Below are 22,266 nucleotides of genomic sequence, written 5' to 3'. Positions count from 1 at the left end.
TATTAAGAATAAAATCAATCCCCATTTTTTATATATATATATATATATATATATATATATATATATATATATATATATATATGTGTGTGTGTGTGTGTGTAACAAATGAATGCACTTACCCGTCACACGCGATTTCTGACTCCGTCACCAGTTTTCTGATACAAATCCCATCTCTTCAATTTTGTAATTCATCTGAATAGCTTGCATATTTTTTTTTTTTTTTTTTTTTTTTTTTTTAATTCTCTCTTAATTGCCAAATCAGTCTGTCTTATATTGTGCAGTTACACAGCGCTTCCTCCAGTTCCACCTGACGAAACTGCAGCCAAAACAAAGCGATCGAGACAAGCTAGGGTAATGTAACAGTTAATTAAACAGTTTTAGGTACTCTGATTTTTTTTTTAAAAAACTTTTCTCTGCTCTTTTGTTGCTTTTGTGCATTTACAAGTAAACTGTGACATTAGGGCCTTATTGAGCATTGTATTCTGCAATTTTGAATACTGACTTTGGATACTGTTTTAATTCTGGAAACATTTTTTTTGGTTTGGCTAAATTGCATTCCCTTTTATGTTTTACGCAGTTCTATGCATGGATAACATTTAGATGTTATTTTGCTGTTAGGTTGTTAATGGGAAAGTTTACATACCGCTACAATCCGTACCGGATTTAAAAGTACGCACTGTATTAGTTAACGTCTTGTCTCTAGTTTTGGCAAGTGATATTTTCAGAATTATATGGTTCTGAATTAAAATACTACTTCTGTTAAAAATATAATACTCTACCAGTGAAACCAATACAATATATCTAAATGGAAGCCTACTTATTTTTAAAAGACAGTCTTTTCAGATATCTATTTTTGATATTGTCTGTTTTGCAGGAAACCCAGAAAAGATACAAGGGGTTTGAACTGGTCAAAATGAAACAATCAGATATGCGTCGCACATATTTAACCGTCACTGAAGTCAATTTTATATGGTCGGATATGTGAGTGCTGACTGTGTGTGTGTATATGTGTGTGTGTATCTATCTATCTATCTATCTATCTATCTGTATATATATATATATATATATATATATATATATATATATATATATATATATATATATATATATATATATATATATAATTTCCATACATTCCTGTCAGTGTTCAGTATCCACTCTGCTCTTCACATGGTGCTATGTTTATGGATGCTCAAAATGGTTCATGTTAGGACATTTCTTGGTTCAGGCCCAGTTTGGATTATACTGCGGGGGCCCCTGGAAACTCCAAATCCTGTGTTTTAGAAGGGTCAATTAAAGCTTGACCCCCAAATCCTGGCACCTCCACAAACACAAATACTCACTCATGCCTGTAAATGTTATTACTTCAGCTGGAATCTTGAAATGGGAAGTGGGGTGTTCATTAAGGCATGCATACTCACACACGTGCTCACAGGCTCGTTGATCTGGTTATGAAGACTGCAGGTGCCTTTGTGTCATTATGTAAGGCATTGTAAGGAGCTGTGTAAAACACTACCTTTTAAAACTACACACTGAATCTTCCTTTAAAAATAAATAAATAAATAATGTCATGAAATCAGCCATGAAGTAAAAACAAAAATAATGGTTTTTATCAACAAAACACTAAACATTATTAATGATTAGAAAATAATTTGCAAAGAGAAACACTTTGAGAAATTGCACGCTGTTTAAAAATGTATCATAACTATTGCACATCATCTCGACCATTATCCCAGCAGTGAAAAACAGAGATGAAAAAATAGTCATGAATACACTCCATCCACATTTGGGATGCTTAGCTATTTCTGAAGCCTAAAAGGGTAAAACTCAATGTGTTTGGTGCAATTAAAATTTAACTGCCTTAATGTTATGAAGGTTAGAGTAACTTCTCTAAAGTATATCATATATCTTCTTCACTGTTCCCTACCTATGCTGTCTCACCTGTAAGGGAATGAGAGTAGCACATTTGAATGTGTGTGTATGTCTATATGTGTTTATCATAGTCCAGGTACATTTTGAGTACTGCAGTGGCTCCTCTATAGTTAACCCTCTAAGGGATTTGGACAAGTATCATGTACATAAAGTGTTGTTTGGATATAATATAAATGGATGTTAGAGGAATCCTGAGAGAAAAGTGCTCAGGCTAAAAAAAAAAAAAAAGACAAAATGGCAGTTTTGCACAGTGCTTTAGTCTTGCACTATTTTGTATTTGTCAGTAAAAGTATAAGGAGGTGTTGATACAAAATTAAGATGGTGAAACTAATAAAAAAATAAGACTAGAAAAAAAAAAAAATATATATATATATATATATATATATATATATATATATATATATATATATATATAAATATTGATTGTTATTCTAAGTACATGCTTATGTTTAAAGTACAGCATTCAAGTTTCCTATGTTGTGTTTCACTAGCATTTTGCTGTTTTGCCTTTTTTTTTTGTTTGTTTTTTTTTTTTTTTTTACAAATGAAAAAAATAAATAAATACATAAATAAATGAATAAAAGGGCTGCCTGAACATAAGCTAGTACTTTTAATAATCTGAATCTGTGGATTAATTCACATACAACTTTACCCACTTCAGTTTTTGCTTTGTATATGAATAGCATGCAGCTCTGTTGCTACGTTCATGCTTTCCATGAGTTTTACACTCCCAGTGATTTTGTAATATCTTTTGTACTCTAGCGCCACTTGCTGGTAGCAAAACAGAAACATCATTGAGAATAAGTCAAACTGATTTTTCAATGTCCTTTGAGAAACTTCTCCATCGACTGACACTTTGTGTCTGCCTTCGATTGTATGGAATAATCTGTAAAGGCTGCACTTCCACATTGCGTTCAGTGGGGAGAAAAGCATTTAATGAATTGGTCTAACCCTTTCTAAGCACTTAATTCAGCTATTGTTTGCCTAAGTGTAAGCAGCACAGTGGTTTAGTTTTTTTCGTGACTACATTTAGCACGTCAGAAGTTGCATGATATTGCAATCTCTAGTTAGCACTTACATTGTTTTCTTAAGAATGACTTGTCGACCTGCATTAGTAGTGCAGTCGTTTCTCAGCACTGTCTCTTTGATCCATGTTTAGCTTTAAGTTTGCTGTACTTTATTATTCATTAAAGCACCATAAATGTTTTTTCTAACTTTTTTTTTTCTTCATACACAGTAAAGATGTTACATACTGTATAAAGCTTTTTATTTAATCTTTAAGGCTGTACAGGGTTCTTTGTGACAATAACTGGTATTTCAGAATGTATTTGTTTGTTTTTGCATTATCTTTTGTTCATATTGCCAGTTTTCAATGTACCAGGATTTGGAAGTAAAGCTTACTCCAGATACAACATTGTTGTCCCTTTTATTGTATATAATAACGACATTAGGACAGATTGAACAACACAGGTAGCAAAATCATTAAAAGGCCTACATAACAGCTTTTCGACCAGACAACCATGTACAGTCGCAGGCAAAAATATTGGCACCCTACAATTCAGGAAAACATGTTAAATACATTTAGTGAACATTAATTAATATGAGAAGACAAAAATACACAATTACTGGTAGTTTAACAAACAATATTTACAAAAATACTTCAGTCGTTAAATTTTTATAAAAATCTGTTTTAATAACGGTGTAATTGCCACATTTGGATTGATCTGTGACCTATATAGAACCTATATATATATATATATATATATATATATATATATATATATATATATACACACACACACACACACAGCTCTGGAAAAAATTAAGAGACCACTGCAAAATTATCACTTTCTCTGGTTTTACTATTTATAGGTATGTGTTTGGGTAAAATGAACATTTTTGTTTTATTCTATAAACTACTGACAACATTTCTCCCAAATTCCAAATAAAAATATTGTCATTTAGAGCATTTATTTGCAGAAAATGACAACTGGTCAAAATAACAAAAAAGATGCAGTTTTGTCAGACCTCGAATATTGCAAAGAAAATAAGTTCATATTAATTTTTAAACAACACAATACTAATGTTTTAACTTAGGAAGAGTTCAGAAATCAGTATGTGGTGGAATAACCCTGATTTTCAAGCACAGCTTTCATGCGTCTTGGCATGCTCTCCACCAATCTTTCACATTGCTGTTGGGTGACTTTATGCCACTCCTGGCGCAAAAATTGAAGCAGCTCGGCTTTGTTTGATGGCTTGTGACCATCCATCTTCCTCTTGATCACATTCCAGAGGTTTTCAATGGAGTTCAGGTCTGGAGATTGGGCTGACCATGACGGTCTTGGTCTGGTGGTCCTCCATCATGCTTTTTTTTTTTTTTGAAGTGGCTGAAGTTTACTAAATTTGTTACCTTGAATTATGGTATAATAAGCACAGGATGCCAGTACTTTTGTCTGCGACCGTAAGTATTGTGAAACCTGCTGTATAAGAAAGTCCTTGGAAAGACATTTTCAAAACATTTGTCTACTTGACTGGAGTTTAAAACATAGTTTGGATTTATAAATAAGTCTTTGTTTACTTTTTTGAAGTTATAACAGCATAATTATTGATTAAGCAACAAATATTGTGAGGGTTTGAATCTTCTGAATGTAATATTGTAGCAGGTGAGCTGGTGGGGATCCCACACTGTGTCCTAGCCAGGTCCTTCATATCACAGACATTCAGCACTGTAAGCTATTACTAGGGGTGTGCAGATACTCTTGACATTCTGAGTTATTCCCTTTAAGCCCGCTTAACTCCTTATTTAAAAGGTAGAAAACAAACCTTTCCCTTGTTTTCTCTCGTCTACACAACTACTGAGTACCACCAATCAATAACAATTGGCGTGGGATTTCATATTGAACCTGTCATAATCAACCAAACTAAAACCACATTTTGTCAACACATTTATTGTGTGCAACATCTGTGCAATGAATTGTGGGACTTAAACTCGACAAACAAACACATCTCCCGTAACAGCTGTGATTATTCAGTAAGCATGATTTAGATCTTAAAGTAGGACTAAGGAAAGGTCACATGTACGTGATGAATCAGTGGCATTTATAGTATTGCCACGTGTTTTTTCTCAGTTTACAGCTCCACCCAGGATATGGCAGTAAAAACGATGCTGCCCTGAGTGAAAAGAATGTATTTCCAGTTAAACATTTTAATCACTCAATGCTGAAGTTCATTGCCATTGATTGGTACTGTATGAATGAGGGAAAGGCAGGTTTGTGTCAGTTTCATTTAATATCTTGTTAAAGGGAATTACTTGGAAAATCTAAATATTTGGTGCACTCCTAGTGATCATCATCTCAGGCTCTCTTCCCAGTAGTGTCTTCTGAACTAAACCCTAATTCAGGGCTAGATGCCTTCCACTGAGAAAACTGACTTAGCATTTTGTGGGACCTGTCACGCCACCTGATCAACAGTTTATCGGTTGAATTAATCTTAAAGAAAAAATCATCATTTCAAAATCATGCGTCCAAAATCTGCAGCGCCTCGTTAAATGGAAGGAAGTAGCAGGCGAGTGTGTGGTCACAGCAATGCCCATCACATCACCAGACATTCTTTAAGTTGATGGAAGTGAACAGGAATGTAAAACCAAGGCTTCCTAACAATGTGGATCAGTCCTCCTGGTAGCATCACCAGCAAGCATGCCACAGTCTGTCTGGAGTATGTTATAACATTTACCAGCCTGGTAAGGATCAAGGCTAAAGGGGGCTGTTTCCAAGAACATGAGTTGAAATCTACAGTTTGCAAGCTGTAAAGCTTGAGATACTAATAAAACAATGTATACAGTGACATTACAATGCAAGGTCGTATTTGTAACTTTTTCCTAAAACTTCAATAAAATCATAAAAGTATTTGTTTGATTGATTTTCCAAGACAAATCACTTCCCCGCCTCTTCAGACAGCTTTAAATCCCTAATTTCCCTCTGTTGATTAAAATGTTAGTGATGTTATTGTTGGTAAGCTCGGGGAGGCAAGGTTTAGTCCCTGCCCTGGCGGTATTGGGTGTGCCAGGGCTGTGTGACCCACTCTGGGTTAATCTGGTAATCGTAAACCTTAGGCTTCAGAGGCTTCACCCCAAGCGAGTCAAAGCTGGTGACATGAAAGTGAGGGCAACACGTCGGAGCCGCCCTATGGTTCATGGAAAGTTTTTTGATCAGCTTTTCTACTGCCATGGTTTCTGGAAGAAAACAGGTGTCACAGTGACAGTACAGTAAAATGGTTCTCAGAATATTAAACCCCATTCCAAAAACACAGAAACAGGGATTCCCACATGTGCCCCAAAGTGTAGAACCAGATAATATTATTTAAAATGAAAAACAAATAAACAAAAAGTTTGCTATATTTTGTTGTTCTTTCAAAACTACACATGTGAGACCTACAGTGCGAATGGGAGATTTACCCTAGAATATCCATACAGTAAAATAATCTAGAACCATTCCAGCTGCTCTTGGATTTCAACAGAGGAGTGGGGCTTCAACTAAAAATGTATATTGAGCCTTTGAGAAAACATTTTTGAATCTCACAAATAACTGAAATGTACTTCTCAATCTCTCAGATTTCAAACTCTACCTTCTTTCCCAGCTTTCCTGAGCCATCTGTTCCTTGACACAACAGAGTCAGGATTATATTTGGACAGGGCCTGTCAAAAGAAGAAGAGGCATTGCACTGAAAAGGCAGATTAACCTGTCTGTTTCTGTTGTGGCTATTGGTTTCATTATCAGCAGGGCCAAAAAGCAAAATGATATTTAAAGTGTTACTGAACAGGCTGTAGGGTTTAAAACACAACGCATTACTTTCCCCAACCTCCTCCTTAGTTGGAAATATTTCTGCAACATCTTTTTCAATTTACAGTAATTGCAACTGTTTTGATATTTTTATTAACATATCCCTGATCATAAATCAGTTTTGACTAGTTATTTTCATTTCACATTGATTATGCGTCAGGCCTTCCAGTCAAAATGTCTTCTGAATTCACAACATCCGCTGGTTGAATCCAACCTGCTCAATCAGAAACGTCTAACTGGTTCCTGACTCCTTTCACAAAAGTTCAGCATTTTGATGGGTTTCTCAATGCATCATCTCTGCCAGGATCCTACCTGTTCGCTCTGCCACAGGCTCAGAGGGCTGGGAACCAGTTTATGAACATACATGAGAAGCACTGTTACCCCAAAACCTAAAGGTTTATTAATTGTTCAACTCTGAAGCATTAGGAATTACAGTACTACACAATATAAACTACAGTGAAACGAGGTCAGTAAAGAATCAGGTTTATTAACCATCACTGTTTGTACTATTAAAACAAAGGAGAACGAAACTACCTACCTGGATGATGTTGCTCTTCGATGGTGGGTCTTTCTCATCAGTCTTTTTATTCATTGAACCTGTCAAGCATGATTTTAATTTTATTTATTTATTGGCAGAAATGTGAAATGTAATTTTTACAGCAGTTTTTTTTTTTCTTTTCCTAGATTATATATTTCTTCTTTTAATGAATGGGGTTGCTTATAGAAGCCAGAACTGGGGATCTAACTTCATCATCCTCTGCGCCTGGCAATGTGAGCATGGCTCAAGCCTGTGCTGGAGAGTTAGGGGGTGAGGGGGTAGTCTCCTTGCTACATTTAAAGACTACCTGCTACTGCAGATTCATTGCCATAGTGATGATGTTGTGGGTGGTGTGGACACCAAGGAACAGCTCAATCATCCCTTCATCCAGATGGCAATGACTTCTGTTCACTACTGACCTGTGCTAAGTTAACTAAACCTATGATAAAGGAAAGAGGCTTTAAAACACAATGCTAACCCACTGACCTCCCCATTATTAACCTCTCACCTAAGGCAACTTCGAATCACGGTTGCTATAAATGGGGGAGCTATATACCGTATATGTGACTGAAAAAAGAAAACTCCAACGTGCCATCCAATCAAGAGCAACCATCTATAGTAAAAAAAAAAGATTTTTCTTCCTTGCAGGAGCCCTTCTTAGTGCTGCAGACTACACAGCGTGAGCTTTCTGAAAGGTTGGTCATCACTGATCAATAGTGTGCTGACTTTTGTTGTAAGTTCATCCACTTTTGGTGTGGGTCATAAGGGAACAGTCAGCAGATTTGCAGGAGAAACTCCATAATTGGTTGCCAAAATGTGTAATCCCATGCTGATCTTGGCTCATGACCTTCCAGCAACTTTAACTACTTACTGGAACTGTCTGTAAGAAGCTGAGCTGATGAGAACTGTTGTGTTGAGTCCTGTTCTAGACTGCTATATGTGTATTGAGAGGGCATTCTTATGTTCTAGCTGCCCAGCCGGGTCAATTTGGAGTCAATTCATTTAACTAACACTGCCACCTGCTGGTATGGACTGGAATAGCGGGAAATTCACACAGCCACCACCAGTCAATCAATCAATCAATCTTTATTTTATATAGCGCCATTCATAGTGGACCACCATCACAAAATGCTTTACAAGATGCAGTAACACCAAAATGCAGCCAGCATCTGTTTAAGGTTTAACAGTGCACAGTGGACAGGCTATATTATTTTATGCCAGTAGGTCCTGGCCATATGTAAAATCAGAAATGTTTCTAAAAATTCTACATTCTAATTGCACATACCAGCTGTTGTATGTATTCTAGTGTGAACACTGCCTAATTTATGTGGGATAATACATTCACCTGATGGACCCATCATCCCTTCCTAAGATAAGGAAACTGAAGAACTCCCCACTGTCATTGTGAGAAAACTTCCACATCAGGATGAGAAAGCCAACAATAACCAATGAAAGTTTCCCATATAGACTATACCTTTAAGGAAACAGTAAATTTTGAACCTCAATCCTTTAGAGCTGTTGCAGCCAACATTCCTAATCTTTATCTGTTGTGCTCTTTCTTTTGCTATAGGTCTCAAATGTGCAGTTTTCAAAGAAACACATGTTATAGGATGTTATAATATGATATCTAATACTACACTTCGGGAAGTCTCTTACTGTTTCATTTCCTCTGTCGTTTCACCTGATCAGTCAAACTGTGTTACTTGGAGAATTGCTGTGAACTGCGCTACTACGTGCGTTTGCAAGAAATAAGCTTAGGGACTCTCCTCTGTGGAATAAAAACAGCACGCCACGAATAGATAAAAGGTAATTACCATTATTTAAAATTAAAAATGAATACAAAAATAGTAATATTTTTGGCAGATCTTTAGTTTGTTTTTTTTTCCCCCTGGATTTTATTTTTGTTTAAGCAACATTCGGTTCAATACACTCAGAGCACATTGCATTGTTATTTTTCAGTATAATAAGTAAAATACATAAACAATAAAAAATAAACACCTTTGTCGATCCCATCCAAGACATGCAAGGGAGATGGGTAGAACAGTTACAAGAAATGGCATGACAAGCATTTATTAACTAGCTGACACAGGGCTGTAAGCGATCGGCAAAAACAAACAAACGAAAATACTGCTTAGTTATCGTTGTGATCTTAATATAGCCCCATACTTTAATAAAGCCTACTACACTTAAAATAAACATGCCTTATCATAATAATTTAAAAAGTTATATTGACACCTTTTAAAATTAGATCTCCAATCATATTACAAGGCTCTAATTAAGGGCACATTGATTCGGAAGTACTGTGATTTGACGACTGCACAAATCACTACGAGCAAGACAAACTAGATCACCCACAAAATTGAATCTGTTTACAGTTTTAGATTACCCAATTTGTTGCTCATCAGTCACATACATTTGCTGAATTGTGAAAAAAAAAAAACAATATTAAAAAGAACTTTAAGGCCCAACTCAGTACATTGTACATCGTTCAGATGGGCATTTCCTTGTTTTCTGAGCTAAAATCATTTGTGCATGCCCGGGCAAGAACAGCACAGGGCGTACCACATTTTAACGCGTACCGCAAAATAACACCACACTTGTAAAAACAAACCATTCACAAACCATGTTCACTTTTTTTTTTTTTAACGCAGCCACTTTCTAATAGTAATTGAACCCTTATAAGAGGGTTTTACCGTCTGGTAAGGCCCTTCTGGTTATGTTACACTTTAACAGAATAAGGCAGGCCTTACTAGACAGTAAAACCCTCTTATGTGGGTTCAAGTACTATATAGTACTAAATAATGTCAGTCACTCAAGAAATCAGCTAGTTGGTTAATACTGGAAGAAAAGGCATTGAAGATGTGACAAATAAAGGCCAAGGAAGTGCAAAACTAATTGAAAGTAAGGCTTTAACCTAGTAAATTGCCAGATTTCATGTTTTTAAAAAGGAAATACCGTACATGTTTTCTGTAACATGTCTGTCCAAACTGCACATTGGAGTCTTAAATACTAAATGGAAATGCACACCACTGACTTTCAAACCTCTGTGGTTTATGTAGTTTTTTTAATACTAGCTACCCACCAGATTCAGAGGTAAGTTTCTTCCCAGCGGCAACTGCTTGAGCTAAATAAGAATCACCAAACGATTGAAATACCTGAAAAAGGAAGTGATGTGTCACCAGCTTTCTACAGTTCAGCATTATTATTTATTTATTAACATGACAATAAACACAAGCAATGCCATCTGCAGCATAAAAATTGATTAAAATAATCTACTGAGGTTTTGGTATTAAATATTTGACTTGAATCAGCCTAGGATCTAAGTAGACACCAAGGGCTCCATTTATAAGTTTGTGTAAAAGTTCATTTTCAGAAAGGAGTAAGATGACTATTTTAACACCTTGGAAAGGTTGATCATAGTAAAATCATTGCAGAGTGTACTAAAGCATAGGTAAGCATTGTAAAGAATAGCAAGGTGTGGTAAAGAATATGAACAAACAAAGCACACCGGGGTAAACTATGGTAAATACATCCTATAACATTGGGACAAGCATGGTAGAACTGCAAAAATTGCATGCACAAATCCTGTGGTAAACTTTTATAAGGACAGCCTTTAACTAGCAAGAAACTAATCAGTTTGATATCCTAATAATCCTACATCAAATTCTGCTTTACTTGTCCTTAATATTCATCAGCAATGGGCTGCACAGGAGGATAATGCAAACAATATTTCAAGGAGCAGTGCACTTGGATTTGATTACACTGCTGAAGAACATAATCTGATAAGACATAATCAAGCATAATGTCAATGCCAACCTTAGGTTTCCACAGCTAACTCACTTAGCTATCACTCTCTGTTGTTTGTTCTCCATGGGTTACAATGTAGATGTCTCAGCACATTCAAATTAGAACAGCAATAATACTAAGAACCTGATCAAATCTTCCCTGGCACTTAAGATGCTAGGAGTATGCAGCCGTCCAAATTAATAAATAAATACAAACCTCTTTGTCTCTGTTAGTCTGGGTTTTTCTGAGGGTCCAGGAAACTGTGCCTGGCCATGGATACTTATTGTCTTTGTCTGTGGAGGTTTTAAGATTTTCGTTAGGCCAAAATTGAAATAGCTGGGTGTCAGGACAGACAACAAAAACAATTACTGTAACGAATAGACAGGACTGTCAGAACCTTTTCTAAAACAGGCCACTATTACACAGTTAGATCAACCCCTTTTAGTTAGATCATTAAACCCGTGTTTGGAGCAGAGGATAACATTTTTATATTCAATTCATATTTTATCAAATTAAGTTTTACTAATTGCTGTCTTACTGATTATTTCACCGCAGTGTTTTAGAAAGTTCCACCACTAAGATGCATGTAAATTACCAATTAAAGTAGTTCTACTGGGGACTTGCACTGCCCGCAAATGACCCACAGATCGGTCGCACGCCCCCCAGTTTAGCAGCTTCCTGTTGGTGGACCCTGTGAGAGGTTTGGGGTCAGCGTCTTGGACCCATTCCCCTACTCAGACAAGAGGAATTGATACGTCCTGGTAGGCCTCGACTACTTTACAAAGTGGCCTGAAACCTATGCGCTGCCCGACCAGAAAGCGGAGACAGTGGCTGAAGTACTGCTGAGGGGTTCTTCATCCAGTTCAGGATCCTTCAGGAGCTCCATAGTGACCAGGGGCAGAACTTTGAGCCAAGGGTGTTCAGGGAGGTGCTGATGACTGAGACCTGGATGATCCCCCTTCACCCGCAGAGCAATAGCTTGGTCGAGCGGTTTAACTGCATGCTTGCGGTCCAGCTGATCATCACCACCACTCACTAACGCGACTGGAATGTCCAGCTGTACCTCATCTTGGCCTGCCGCTCCGCAGTACAGAACACCTCCTGAACCCTGGCGCGCTTGATGTTTCGGCCGGGAACTTTGTAGCCTTTCCAAGATGGTGTTTGGCCGGTCGCTGGACCTCTCCACTGAATCACCCAGACCAGAGCATGCCAGGCTTCTACAGGACCGTCTGTAGCTGGCCCATAGCTTTGCCAGGAACCAGTTACAGGCTGCCAGCAGAAAAGAAAGTACGACACCAGGGAGGCACTTCACAGTGGGGGAGCTGGTCTGGGTATATAGCCCCTAATGGAAGCAGGGCCACTACCCCCAGACAGACAGCCACTGGCTAGGACCTTGTCAGGTCTTGCAGGGAGGTCATCTATAGAATCCAGCTTCCACCCAGAGGACAGCGGGTGGTACTCCACCAGGATCGGCTCGCTCCCTACCGATGACGGGACCCTGTGCAGCCTGACACGGCAGTATTTGCCTCCCCTTTACCTGACAGTCCTGCTTCACCATACTGTAGCTCTGGCCCTGCTCTGCCTGACAGTCCCCCTCCACCTGGACTCAACAGACCACCACCTGCAGACACAGGGAGCCTTGGGTCAGCTGGGCAGCCAAGACCCCAATGCCAATGCAGACCCCCACGTGGATTTCGGGACTTTGTTGGTCCCATCAAGGACGAGGGACTTTAAGGGGAGAGCTGTGTAACCACCCTGGGTCAACTGTAACCACATTGTAGAAGGTTCTGTGACCCAGTCAAAGGTTCAACTGCAGCAGGTGTTCAGGGATGTCAGAGACAGGAGAATTGCCACCAATCAGAAGCTTGACTTGCACCACGAGAGGAACCCGGTTGCAGCATTGTTGTCACAAATCTGGGGTAAATTGTTATTACAATGTTGAAAGTGATCAAGAGCGGGAAGTCGTGCATGCTTGGGATTGGTGGCTGGGACATGGCCTGGATGGGGGGGGGGGGGTTAAGTAGCAGAGGGGGAGCAGTGGCAAGCCTGTAGAGACTAAAAGAGGGCTGAAGAACTGAGAGATAATTGGAGAGAACAGCTAAAGAGAGCCAGAGAAAAGCAGGAGAGGGGGAGCAGTGGCAAGCCTCTAGAGACTAAAAGAGGGCTGCAGAACTGAGAGATAATTGGACAGACAAAGTGACAAAGGGGGCTGCAGAACTGAGAGATAATTGGAGAAAACAGCTAAGGAGAGCCAGAGAAAAGCAGGACTAAGGAAGAAAGAAGGAATCAAGCCAGAGACTGCACTTAGTTGGGCGTAGCACATAGCCAAAACAGTGTAACTACCTTTTATTATTTTTTAGTCTGAGTAGAACTAGGCTGCTCAGCTGCATGCTGCATTCGAGAACCTGAAATACCAGTGTGAGTCTGTCTTCATTTCCACCCAACACTGCAATATGTTCCATAAACGATAACACCATTTTCAGTAAAAGCAGTAATGGTAATATTTTAGTACATTTCATGACACGTTTTCTTAAAGTATAACAAAATATATTATAAATAAAGAAACAACAAAAGTAACGTAATAGAACTATACATTTTGAAGTGGCCGTATTGCCAATGCACCCCCCGCTCCTTTTATTATTTTTTTATTAAGGAACGTGTGCTTACCTCTTGGATCTGAAGCAGCGTCCAGTCGTGCATTAGCCACATACCCGGGGATGCTATGAAGCCGGGTTACTAAAAACACCCTGGATTTCAAAAAAAAAAAAAAAAAAAAGTGATGTAGATTACATAGGTTGCTGTTTTGGCAACATTTTTTTTTTTACAGACAACATTACATAATTTACAGGTGAGAAAAAAAAATAATAATAATGTTTAAATAATAGCTAGTGTATAACACAGTTTCCAGAAACGAGATATCCCAAGACCTGAACTTACTCTGGTGGATGAGGATTGTTTAGCCTGGTGGGAGAGCATGGTCTGCGCCTGAGCTTTGTCGGCTCATCCAGTGTTTTGGCGCAGTGCTGCCCCCTGTAGGTGGTGGCGCTTTTTGCCCTTTGCACATCATCTCTTTCCCACCCTACTCTCGCTTTTCTTTTGATGTCTTCAAAGCCCTGCTGTTCTATTTTTCTCAATGAGAGACTACAGCCTTTCGCGTCCCCCCAACGCCTATCAAAAGTGGAATCGTCAGACTGACTACGCAACTGAGAAAACGTCATTTTCGATAAGTTTAAAAAAAAAAAAGGTTGCAATCTTTTAAATGAAGTAATAAAGTTTTCAGAGCTGTTTGAAGCTATCAAGACAGAGAGCTCAGTTGTTGTAATGCTGTGAACACTTGTGTTGCTTTGTTTTTGCTAAGCAACAGCCTATGCAAACAAAAGCCGATCACTTTGTATGGCTGCTGAAGCAATCCTGGTGCTGAATCTCCAGAACAAACAGAATGCACACTCACACAATACTGTATAGCCAGTTTGATGTGCTAAATTTTGAATTAGGTGAAACTCAGTTAATCTGACAGTGTACATACATGCCAATTTATGGTCCGAACAGTCACTATTTCCAAATGTCTCGGCTTGAAACAAATAAACAGATGCAGCATCACCGCATTCTAAACAGACTACTAGGCTCGAGGCAACGCAGCGACCGTTGCTAAGGTGTTCAAATAGTTATTTGAACCTGATTCGCTTCGTGGCATCTTCCTGGGAAAGTCTAAAATCTAAAAGCAGGAATATGCGTGACAGGACTAAAATGAAACAGACACACACATACACACACACATGACACAGGTAACGTCTTTCTTCCCACTTTATTTGTGTTCATGTTTATTTTATGACATAAATATGTATGTTTCTATGACTTATTCTTGACCTTTATAAAGATTTGGTTTACTTGAGTTAGTGTGTGGAAAATGCTTTGCTGCAGAATAAACAACAAATGACTGAGGCATCATTATATTATATCATATATATATATATATATATATATATATATATATATATATATATATATATATATATATACACACAGTGCCTATAGAAAGTCTTTTATATATTAAAAACACAAAACTGAAAGATCCTAATTGGATAAGTCTCCACCCCCCCTGAGTTAATACTTGGTGGAAGCACCTTTGGCAGCAATTACAGCTCTGAGTCTGTTGGGATAGGTCTCTACCAACTTTGCACACCAAAATTTGACAATCTTTGACCATTCTTCTTTACAAAACTGCTCAAGTTCTGTCAAGTTCCTTGGGGAGCGTTGATGGACAGCAATCCAAGTCATGCCACAAATTTTCGATTGGATTTAGGTCGGGACTCTGACTGGGCCACTCAAGGACATTTACCTTTTTGTTCCTTAGCCACTCCAGTGTAGCTTTGGCTGTGTGCTTTGGCTAGTTGTCATGCTGAAAGGTGAACTTCCGTCCCAGTTTCAGATTACTTGCAGAGGGCAGCAGGTTTTCCTCAAGGACTTTACTTTGCTCCATTCATTTTCCCTTCTATCCTGACAAGTGCCCCAGTCCCTGCTGATAACAAACATCCCCATGATGCTGCCATCACCATGCTTCACAGTAGGGATGGTGTTCTATGTGCGATGTACTGTGTTGGGTTTGTGCCAAACATAACACTTTGTATTTAGGCCAAAAAGTTAAATTTTAGTTTTATCAGACCACAAAACTTTTTGCCACATGGCTACAGAGTCTCCTGAGTGTTTTTTGCATACTTCAAACAGGATTCAAGGTGGGCTTTCTTGAGTAATGGCTTCCTTCTTGCCACTCTACCATACAGGCCAGATTTGTGGAGTGCTTGGGATATTGTTGTCACATGCACACTTTGACCAGTCTTGGCCATAAAAGCCTATAGTTCTTGTAAAGTTGCCATTCGCCTCTTGGTAGCCTCTCTGATCAGTTTCCTTCTTGCTCGGTCATCCACTTTGGAGGGACGGCTTACACCTTCCACTTCTTAATAATCGTCTTGACCGTGTTCCAAGGGATATTCAAGGCCTTTGATATTTTTTTATACCCATCTGATTTGTGCCTTTCAACAACTTTATCCCAGAGTTCTTTTGCAAGCACCTTGGTACTCATGGTTGAGTCTTTGCTTTGAAATGCACTACCCAGCAGAGGGAACCTTCAGGAACTGCTGAAATCATGTGAATCACTACAATTTAACACAGGTGGAGGTCACTTAACTTGGTGTGTGATTTTGAAGGTGATTGGTTACACCTGAGCTAATTTAGAATTACTATTACAAGGGAGTTGGACACTTATCCAACCAAGCTATTTCAGTTTTTATTTAAGTGTGGGTTAGGATGTGCAGATAAATGAAAAAAAAAACTATTGTAATTCATTTTAATTTCAGCCTATAAAGCAACAAAAGGTGAACATTTTGAAAGGGGGTGTAGACTTTTTATTGGCACTGTATAACTCTGTAGTCAGGAGCCAGAGCCATGTTCCGCTTTATAATGAGACTACTAGTGTTAGTGTAATGGCATTTTGGGGAGCATATATATTGGTATGATTGAAGGAGTGGGACTACTTTGTATTGGTTCTTGTGAAAGCTAGATGTCAGTGACACCCACTATAGATAGTAGTGGTGCTGACCTGATGACCCCCACTGCGACACTCAAAATCAAGAATAACTATTGTTTTGATTGCTTGGTTAAAATGATGCTTGATGTACTCATGTTTGGAGAATCTTGCATGTGCAATACAGAATGTGTTCATCATGCATACTTTTCTTTATATATAATGGTCCATACATGAATAAATTCAAATTATCAGAGACTAATTTAAACATTTAAGTATTCATCAGTAAAAAAAAAAATACATATATATATATATATATATATATTGCACTCTTGTTGCTTTGAGGAGACACCTGAACCGGTTTACCTCTGTCAACAACCTACCACAGTGCTGTGTGAACTGCTATTAAAACGCTGCAGTCCTTTGGTAGAGATGTTAAAGTGGGTGCCCATCTGCTCCACTGACACAAAAGTTCCCAAGGTACTTGTAGTACAAGAGAAACTGCAAGAACAACAGTGCCCTGGCAACATTCCCCTAAATGTAAATCTGCCATGGCGACAGGGCCCTTGCAAGCATGTTAGCTGAAAGAGGGCAATACACCACAGAACAAAAGTAGTAATTATAGACTTGAGTAATACAAAAAAAAAAAGATTATTAATGATTTGAAGTAATGGAGGATGAAAATGGTTATCAAAGCTGCAGTCAGTTAACTAGAATGTTGCTAATTAGAACATCCTAAGAACAGAAGGTTATTTGCTAGATATTAGCTTCAAGGAGATCTCTGATTATCCCCCCCATCTTTCACAGGAATACATTGTCCTTGTGGGGATTTTTGTTAAGAAAGGACCTTCCCACACTGTTATAGTCGATGTGTTCCATCTTCGAGTCAGAAGCAGGAAATAGAAAATCAATTACTTCACTTCAATGCTAGAGTCATTACTGTACACGTTTTTGTCTGTTTTAATGAATAGCTTGATAATCATAAAACTGTTTTAGACTGTTAAAAAAAAAAAAACGTTGAGTGGTTTAATGAACATCAACCCGTGTTTCATTGGAAAAAAAAACAAAAAAACACCTTGAAACATAAAATTTATGAAGTGGTCCACAGATCTCAATGATGTGTCAGGAAAAGGAATATCATCATCCAGATTTAGTAGCCAAGATCAGTACAAAGCTGTACAGAAAGAAATTACCCTAGTTATTTTACAGCCCTTGTACATTATTGATGAGTCTTTTTTACAAGCCCCTCCAGTGCTGTATCTGGATTGTTGGCAGCGATCTGTAACCGTTATGGCAGTAGCATGTAACATGAGTTACGAGGCCTGGATGTCTGCCAATTTTCTTCAGCTCAACACCAACAAATCTGAACTGCTAGTAGTATTGAAAGCTCAAGAACCTCGGAAATTGTCTGCTGCTACCTTCCCCACTGTACGAAGCATTGGTGTACTTCTGGACAGCAACCTCTCCTTTGATGCCCACATCTCCTCTGTAGTCAAATCCTTGTTCTACCACCTCCGAAACATCTCAAAGATCCATCCCTTCCTTTCCCTGCCGGATGCAGAGATACTCTGTCATGCATTCATCTCCTCTCGACTAGACTACTGCAACTCTCCCTACGGTGGTCTTCCGTCAAGCGCTATAAACCGATTGCACCTGGTTTAAAACGCCGCTGCTAGGATCCTTACCAGATGTAAAAAGCATGCTCACATTATCCAGTCTTGCCCAGCTGTAAAGTTACCTGTGAAGTTCAGGATTACTTTCAAAACTCTCCTGCTTGCCTACAAGGCCCTTCATCACACAGGTCCAGAGTATCTCTCCAACCTGCTGACCCGTTATGTCCCTGCACACAAGCTGAGGTCCTCTGACTCTGGCTTGCTTGTTATACCCAAGTAGAGTGTTATTTTAGCTTCATGGCCCGAATCTTTAGTTCGTGAAGCTCCCACAGTCGCTCACTTCAAATCAACTCTGAAGACCCACTATTCTTTAAGCCTGTTATGTTATTAGCTGCTGTCTAAATTGCTATTTCAGGTTTTTCACTCCATCTTATTCATATGATTCTGTATGATACACACATCTACAATGTTTAGAATTTACATCCTAGCCTTGTATTTAATTTATTATGCCTGTATTTAATCTATTTGCATTTTTTTGTTCTGTTTATATTTAATGTACTATGCCCTGTATTTCACTGTATTTAATGTATTATGCATTGTTCCTCACTATCTTGTAAAGCGTTTTTTGATGGTGGTCCACTATGAAAGGTACTATATAAAACAAATATTGATTGATGTAGCATTCATCCCTGCTGATATTATCCTGCATGTACAACTAACAAGCACATTGGTAATTATCCACATAAATCCATTACTCTGGGTCTATTACGAGTTCCCTCAAGAGTGTCTTTCAATTATTTATAGCAGGGAATCACAATGTATTCAGTAACACAAATGCCCTTATTATGTTATATAATGGGGGATTACAAAACTTCAACACCCAGAGTTGTATTGTTAGTACATGTTTACAGGAGATGTATTGATTTAGGAGCAGTGCAGCAGTACAAGTCACTCATAATTCTTTTTTTTTTTTTTTGACCCTTTTACACAGTTGGTAAAATCCCAAATCTACCCATCAGGCTAGATGAGAAAAAGACAAAACCAACAAATAATAAATAAACAAAACAAATGGTTACCTCCTTCACGGAACACTGACTACACTTTTTAGAAGTCCCTGACTACCACACAGGATGGCTAAGCTGTTTACCTGTGCCAAAACATTTGGACACACAGTACCTTTTTGTAGACCACACAGGTCTCTCCTCCATGCGACTTCCTCAGTCTGGCACACAGCCGTGACTACAGGGATTCCACCCCCTTGATGCAGGGGCACATTAACTCTATTGGAGCCAGGTGTTCCTCTCTGGCTCCTCCTATGGCATTCTGGGGAATGTAATATCCCCCACTACCTCTCCTCCCCCTAATCTGCCACTATATATATATATATATATATATATATATATATATATATACACACACAGCTCTGGAAAAAATTAAGAGACCACTGCAAATTTTTCTTAAAACAGCATCTCTGCATGTATGGCAGCCATTCCATTCCAGTGTCTGTTGAATTCCAACACAGGCACACCTCATTCTACTGAATGAGGTACTGATTAGGGGATCACCTGAACCAAATCTTATTTAATGAGGAAAAGTATAAAAACCACTCCTGTGGTCATCACTATCCTCTTGCAATAGGACCAGCTGGATGGCAAAACAATGCTAGTAGTACCTCAAAAGTAATTGGACTCAAAAAATAACTATTGACCATGCCCAAGAGTTGAAAAGGAAAGTTTTGTGAGGAAAAGAAGGGTTCAATTCTGGCTTTACTGACAGAGGGATACAGTGAGCGTCGGGTTGCTTCCATCCTTAAAATTTCAAAGGCGGTTCATAAGAACAAGGTCAAGCAGCACACATTGGGGACAACAAAGCTACAGACCGGCAGAGGGCGAAAACGACTCTCCACTGACCGGGATGACTACCAACTCATTTGAATGTCACTCAGCAACCATAGGATGCCATCAAGTCACCTACAAAAAGAATGGCAAACGGCAGCTGGGGTGAAGTACACGGCGAGGATGGTTCGAAACAGGCTCCTAGGGGCAGGGCTGAAGTCGTGCAAAGCTAGAAAAAAGCCCTTCGTCAATGAGAAGCAAAGAAGAGCCAGGCTGAGGTTTGCAAAAGACCATAAGGATTGGACTGTAGAGGACTGGAGTAAGGTCATCTTCTCCGATGAGTCCAATTTTCAGGTTTGCCCAACACCTGGTCGTCTAATGGTTAGACGGAGACCTGGAGAGGCCTACAAGCCACAGTGTCTCACACCCACTGTGAAATGTGATGGAGGATCGGTGATGATCTCGGGGTGCTTCAGCAAGGCTGGAATCGGGCAGATTTGTCTTTGTGAAGGACGCATGAATCAAGCTAAGTACAAGGTGCTTGAAACCAGGTTTTTCATGATTATCTATGCTTTTAACTGTATAAACTTGTCTATAAACACTTAATATTTCATTATATGATAAGTGTACTTATATAAGCTGATAATCATAAGTGAATTGCATTCAAAATTTAATTTTTAAATGAAAATGTAAATCTTGTCAATTTCAATGAAATGGTCATCTAAAGCAAGGGGATTTCAGTCTGAAGCCCAAGTCAGTTAAAAGTCTGAAATGTGTATAACATGGTGTTAGAACACTGGCCTAAGTATAAAAGTGTCTTTGTTAGATTTTCTGAGTTAACTAGCATGTTACGTAATTAACCTTTTGTCACCAGTTATTGTTAACAGGTGAGGGTCCAAGATTACTATAAATATAGGTAGCATAGGCACAAGTTTGTCATTCCTGAATGTAAGGGAGCAGAAAATGGCAAAATAACCTGAGATAAGCAAAGAAAAAAGATAGTCTGTAATTACTTTAAGAAATGAAGGTCAATCTTTAAGACAAATTGCAAGAACTTTGCAAGTGTCTGTAACTGCTGTGGCCAAGACCATCAAACGATTTGAAGAAACTGCCACTCATGAGGACTGAACAAGGTCAGGCAGGCCAAGGGTGACCTCAGAAAAAGAGAACAAGTTCATTCAAGTCACAAGTCTGCGAAACCGGCGATTTAACTGCCCCTGAAATACAAGCTCAGCTAAATGCTACTAGAAGTACAGATGTTTCAACATCAACTGTTCAGAGGAGATTGCGTGAAGCTGGCCTAACTGGAAGAATTGCTGTAAAGAAACCATTGTTAAGAGTGCAGAATAAGAGGAAGAGACTTGCCTGGGCCAAAAAACACAGAAACTGAACATTTGAGGAGTGGAAGTCAGTCTTATGGACCGATGAGTCAAAATTTGAAATATCTGGGTCTAACCGCCGAGTATTTGTAAGACACAGAGAGGGTGAGCGCATGAGTTCTGCATGTGTGGTTCCCACTGTCAAGCATGGAGGAGGCAGTGTCATGGTCCGGAGTTGCTTTGCTGGTGACAGTTGGTGATCTTTACCCAGTCCATGGCAAGCTCAACCAGCATTTCTATCATAGCATACTTCAGAGGCATGCCATTCCCTCAGGATTACGGCTAGTTGGGCAGTCCTTCATTCTTCAGCAAGATAATGACCTGAAACACACCTCAAAGTTGTGCAAGAACTATCTGGCGAAGAAGGAAAGTGAAGGACAACTCTGTCTAATGACCTGGCCTGCCCAGTCTCCAGACCTCAATCCCATAGAACTTGTATGGGACGATCTGGACGTAAGAGTCAAAGCAAAGCTACCACCAAGTGCCCTACATCTCTGGGAATTGCTGCAGAAGAGCTGGGAGGACGTGTCGGGTGATTTCCTGCTGAAACTTGTTAACCGAACGCCTCGTGTTTGTGAGGCTGTTATTAAGGCAAAGGGTGGCTATTTTGAAGAATCCAAGATTTTGAGACCATTTTAAATTTTCTTGAACATTGCTTTGATACTCTTTATGTTTTGTTTTGTATATTGTAACATGTGTTTTTATTTTCAAGTATTTACAGAAACGTATATGACGTAAAACATTGTCAATTATGAAAAAAACCTAGTTTCCAGCAAGTGTACTCAAACTTTTGACTGGTACTGTGTGTGTGTGTGTGTGTGTAT

At 38.9% G+C, this 22,266-nt stretch overlaps 1 protein-coding gene across 1 annotated transcript; it reads right to left on the bottom strand.

The window, feature by feature from the left end:
- Positions 1-4,315: 4,315 nt before the first annotated feature.
- Positions 4,316-14,441, bottom strand: LOC121321211. The gene is made up of 7 exons (XM_041260115.1): positions 14,032-14,441; positions 13,762-13,841; positions 11,311-11,387; positions 10,391-10,463; positions 7,309-7,367; positions 6,556-6,625; positions 4,316-6,163 (listed from the first exon to the last, which is right to left on the bottom strand). Exons 1-7 carry the CDS (start codon positions 14,310-14,312, stop codon positions 5,964-5,966), a joined length of 840 nt encoding a protein of 279 aa, XP_041116049.1. The 5' UTR covers positions 14,313-14,441; the 3' UTR covers positions 4,316-5,963.
- Positions 14,442-22,266: the final 7,825 nt, after the last annotated feature.

This window comes from Polyodon spathula, chromosome 1 (assembly GCF_017654505.1).
Source record: "Polyodon spathula isolate WHYD16114869_AA chromosome 1, ASM1765450v1, whole genome shotgun sequence".
Taxonomy (NCBI): domain Eukaryota; kingdom Metazoa; phylum Chordata; class Actinopteri; order Acipenseriformes; family Polyodontidae; genus Polyodon; species Polyodon spathula.
This window is presented reverse-complemented; position numbering and strand designations above follow the sequence as displayed.

Excerpts from the sequence above, each read along its gene's own strand:
- LOC121321211 (XM_041260115.1), bottom strand. The coding sequence starts at position 14,312 with ATGACGTTTTCTCAGTTGCGTAGTCAGTCTGACGATTCCACTTTTGAT. Across the intron at positions 13,842-14,031 it reads AACAATCCTCATCCACCAGA|GGTGTTTTTAGTAACCCGGC; the intron begins GTAAGTTCAGGT and ends TTTGAAATCCAG. Across the intron at positions 6,626-7,308 it reads CGAAGAGCAACATCATCCAG|GCCCTGTCCAAATATAATCC; the intron begins GTAGGTAGTTTC and ends TTCTTTTGACAG.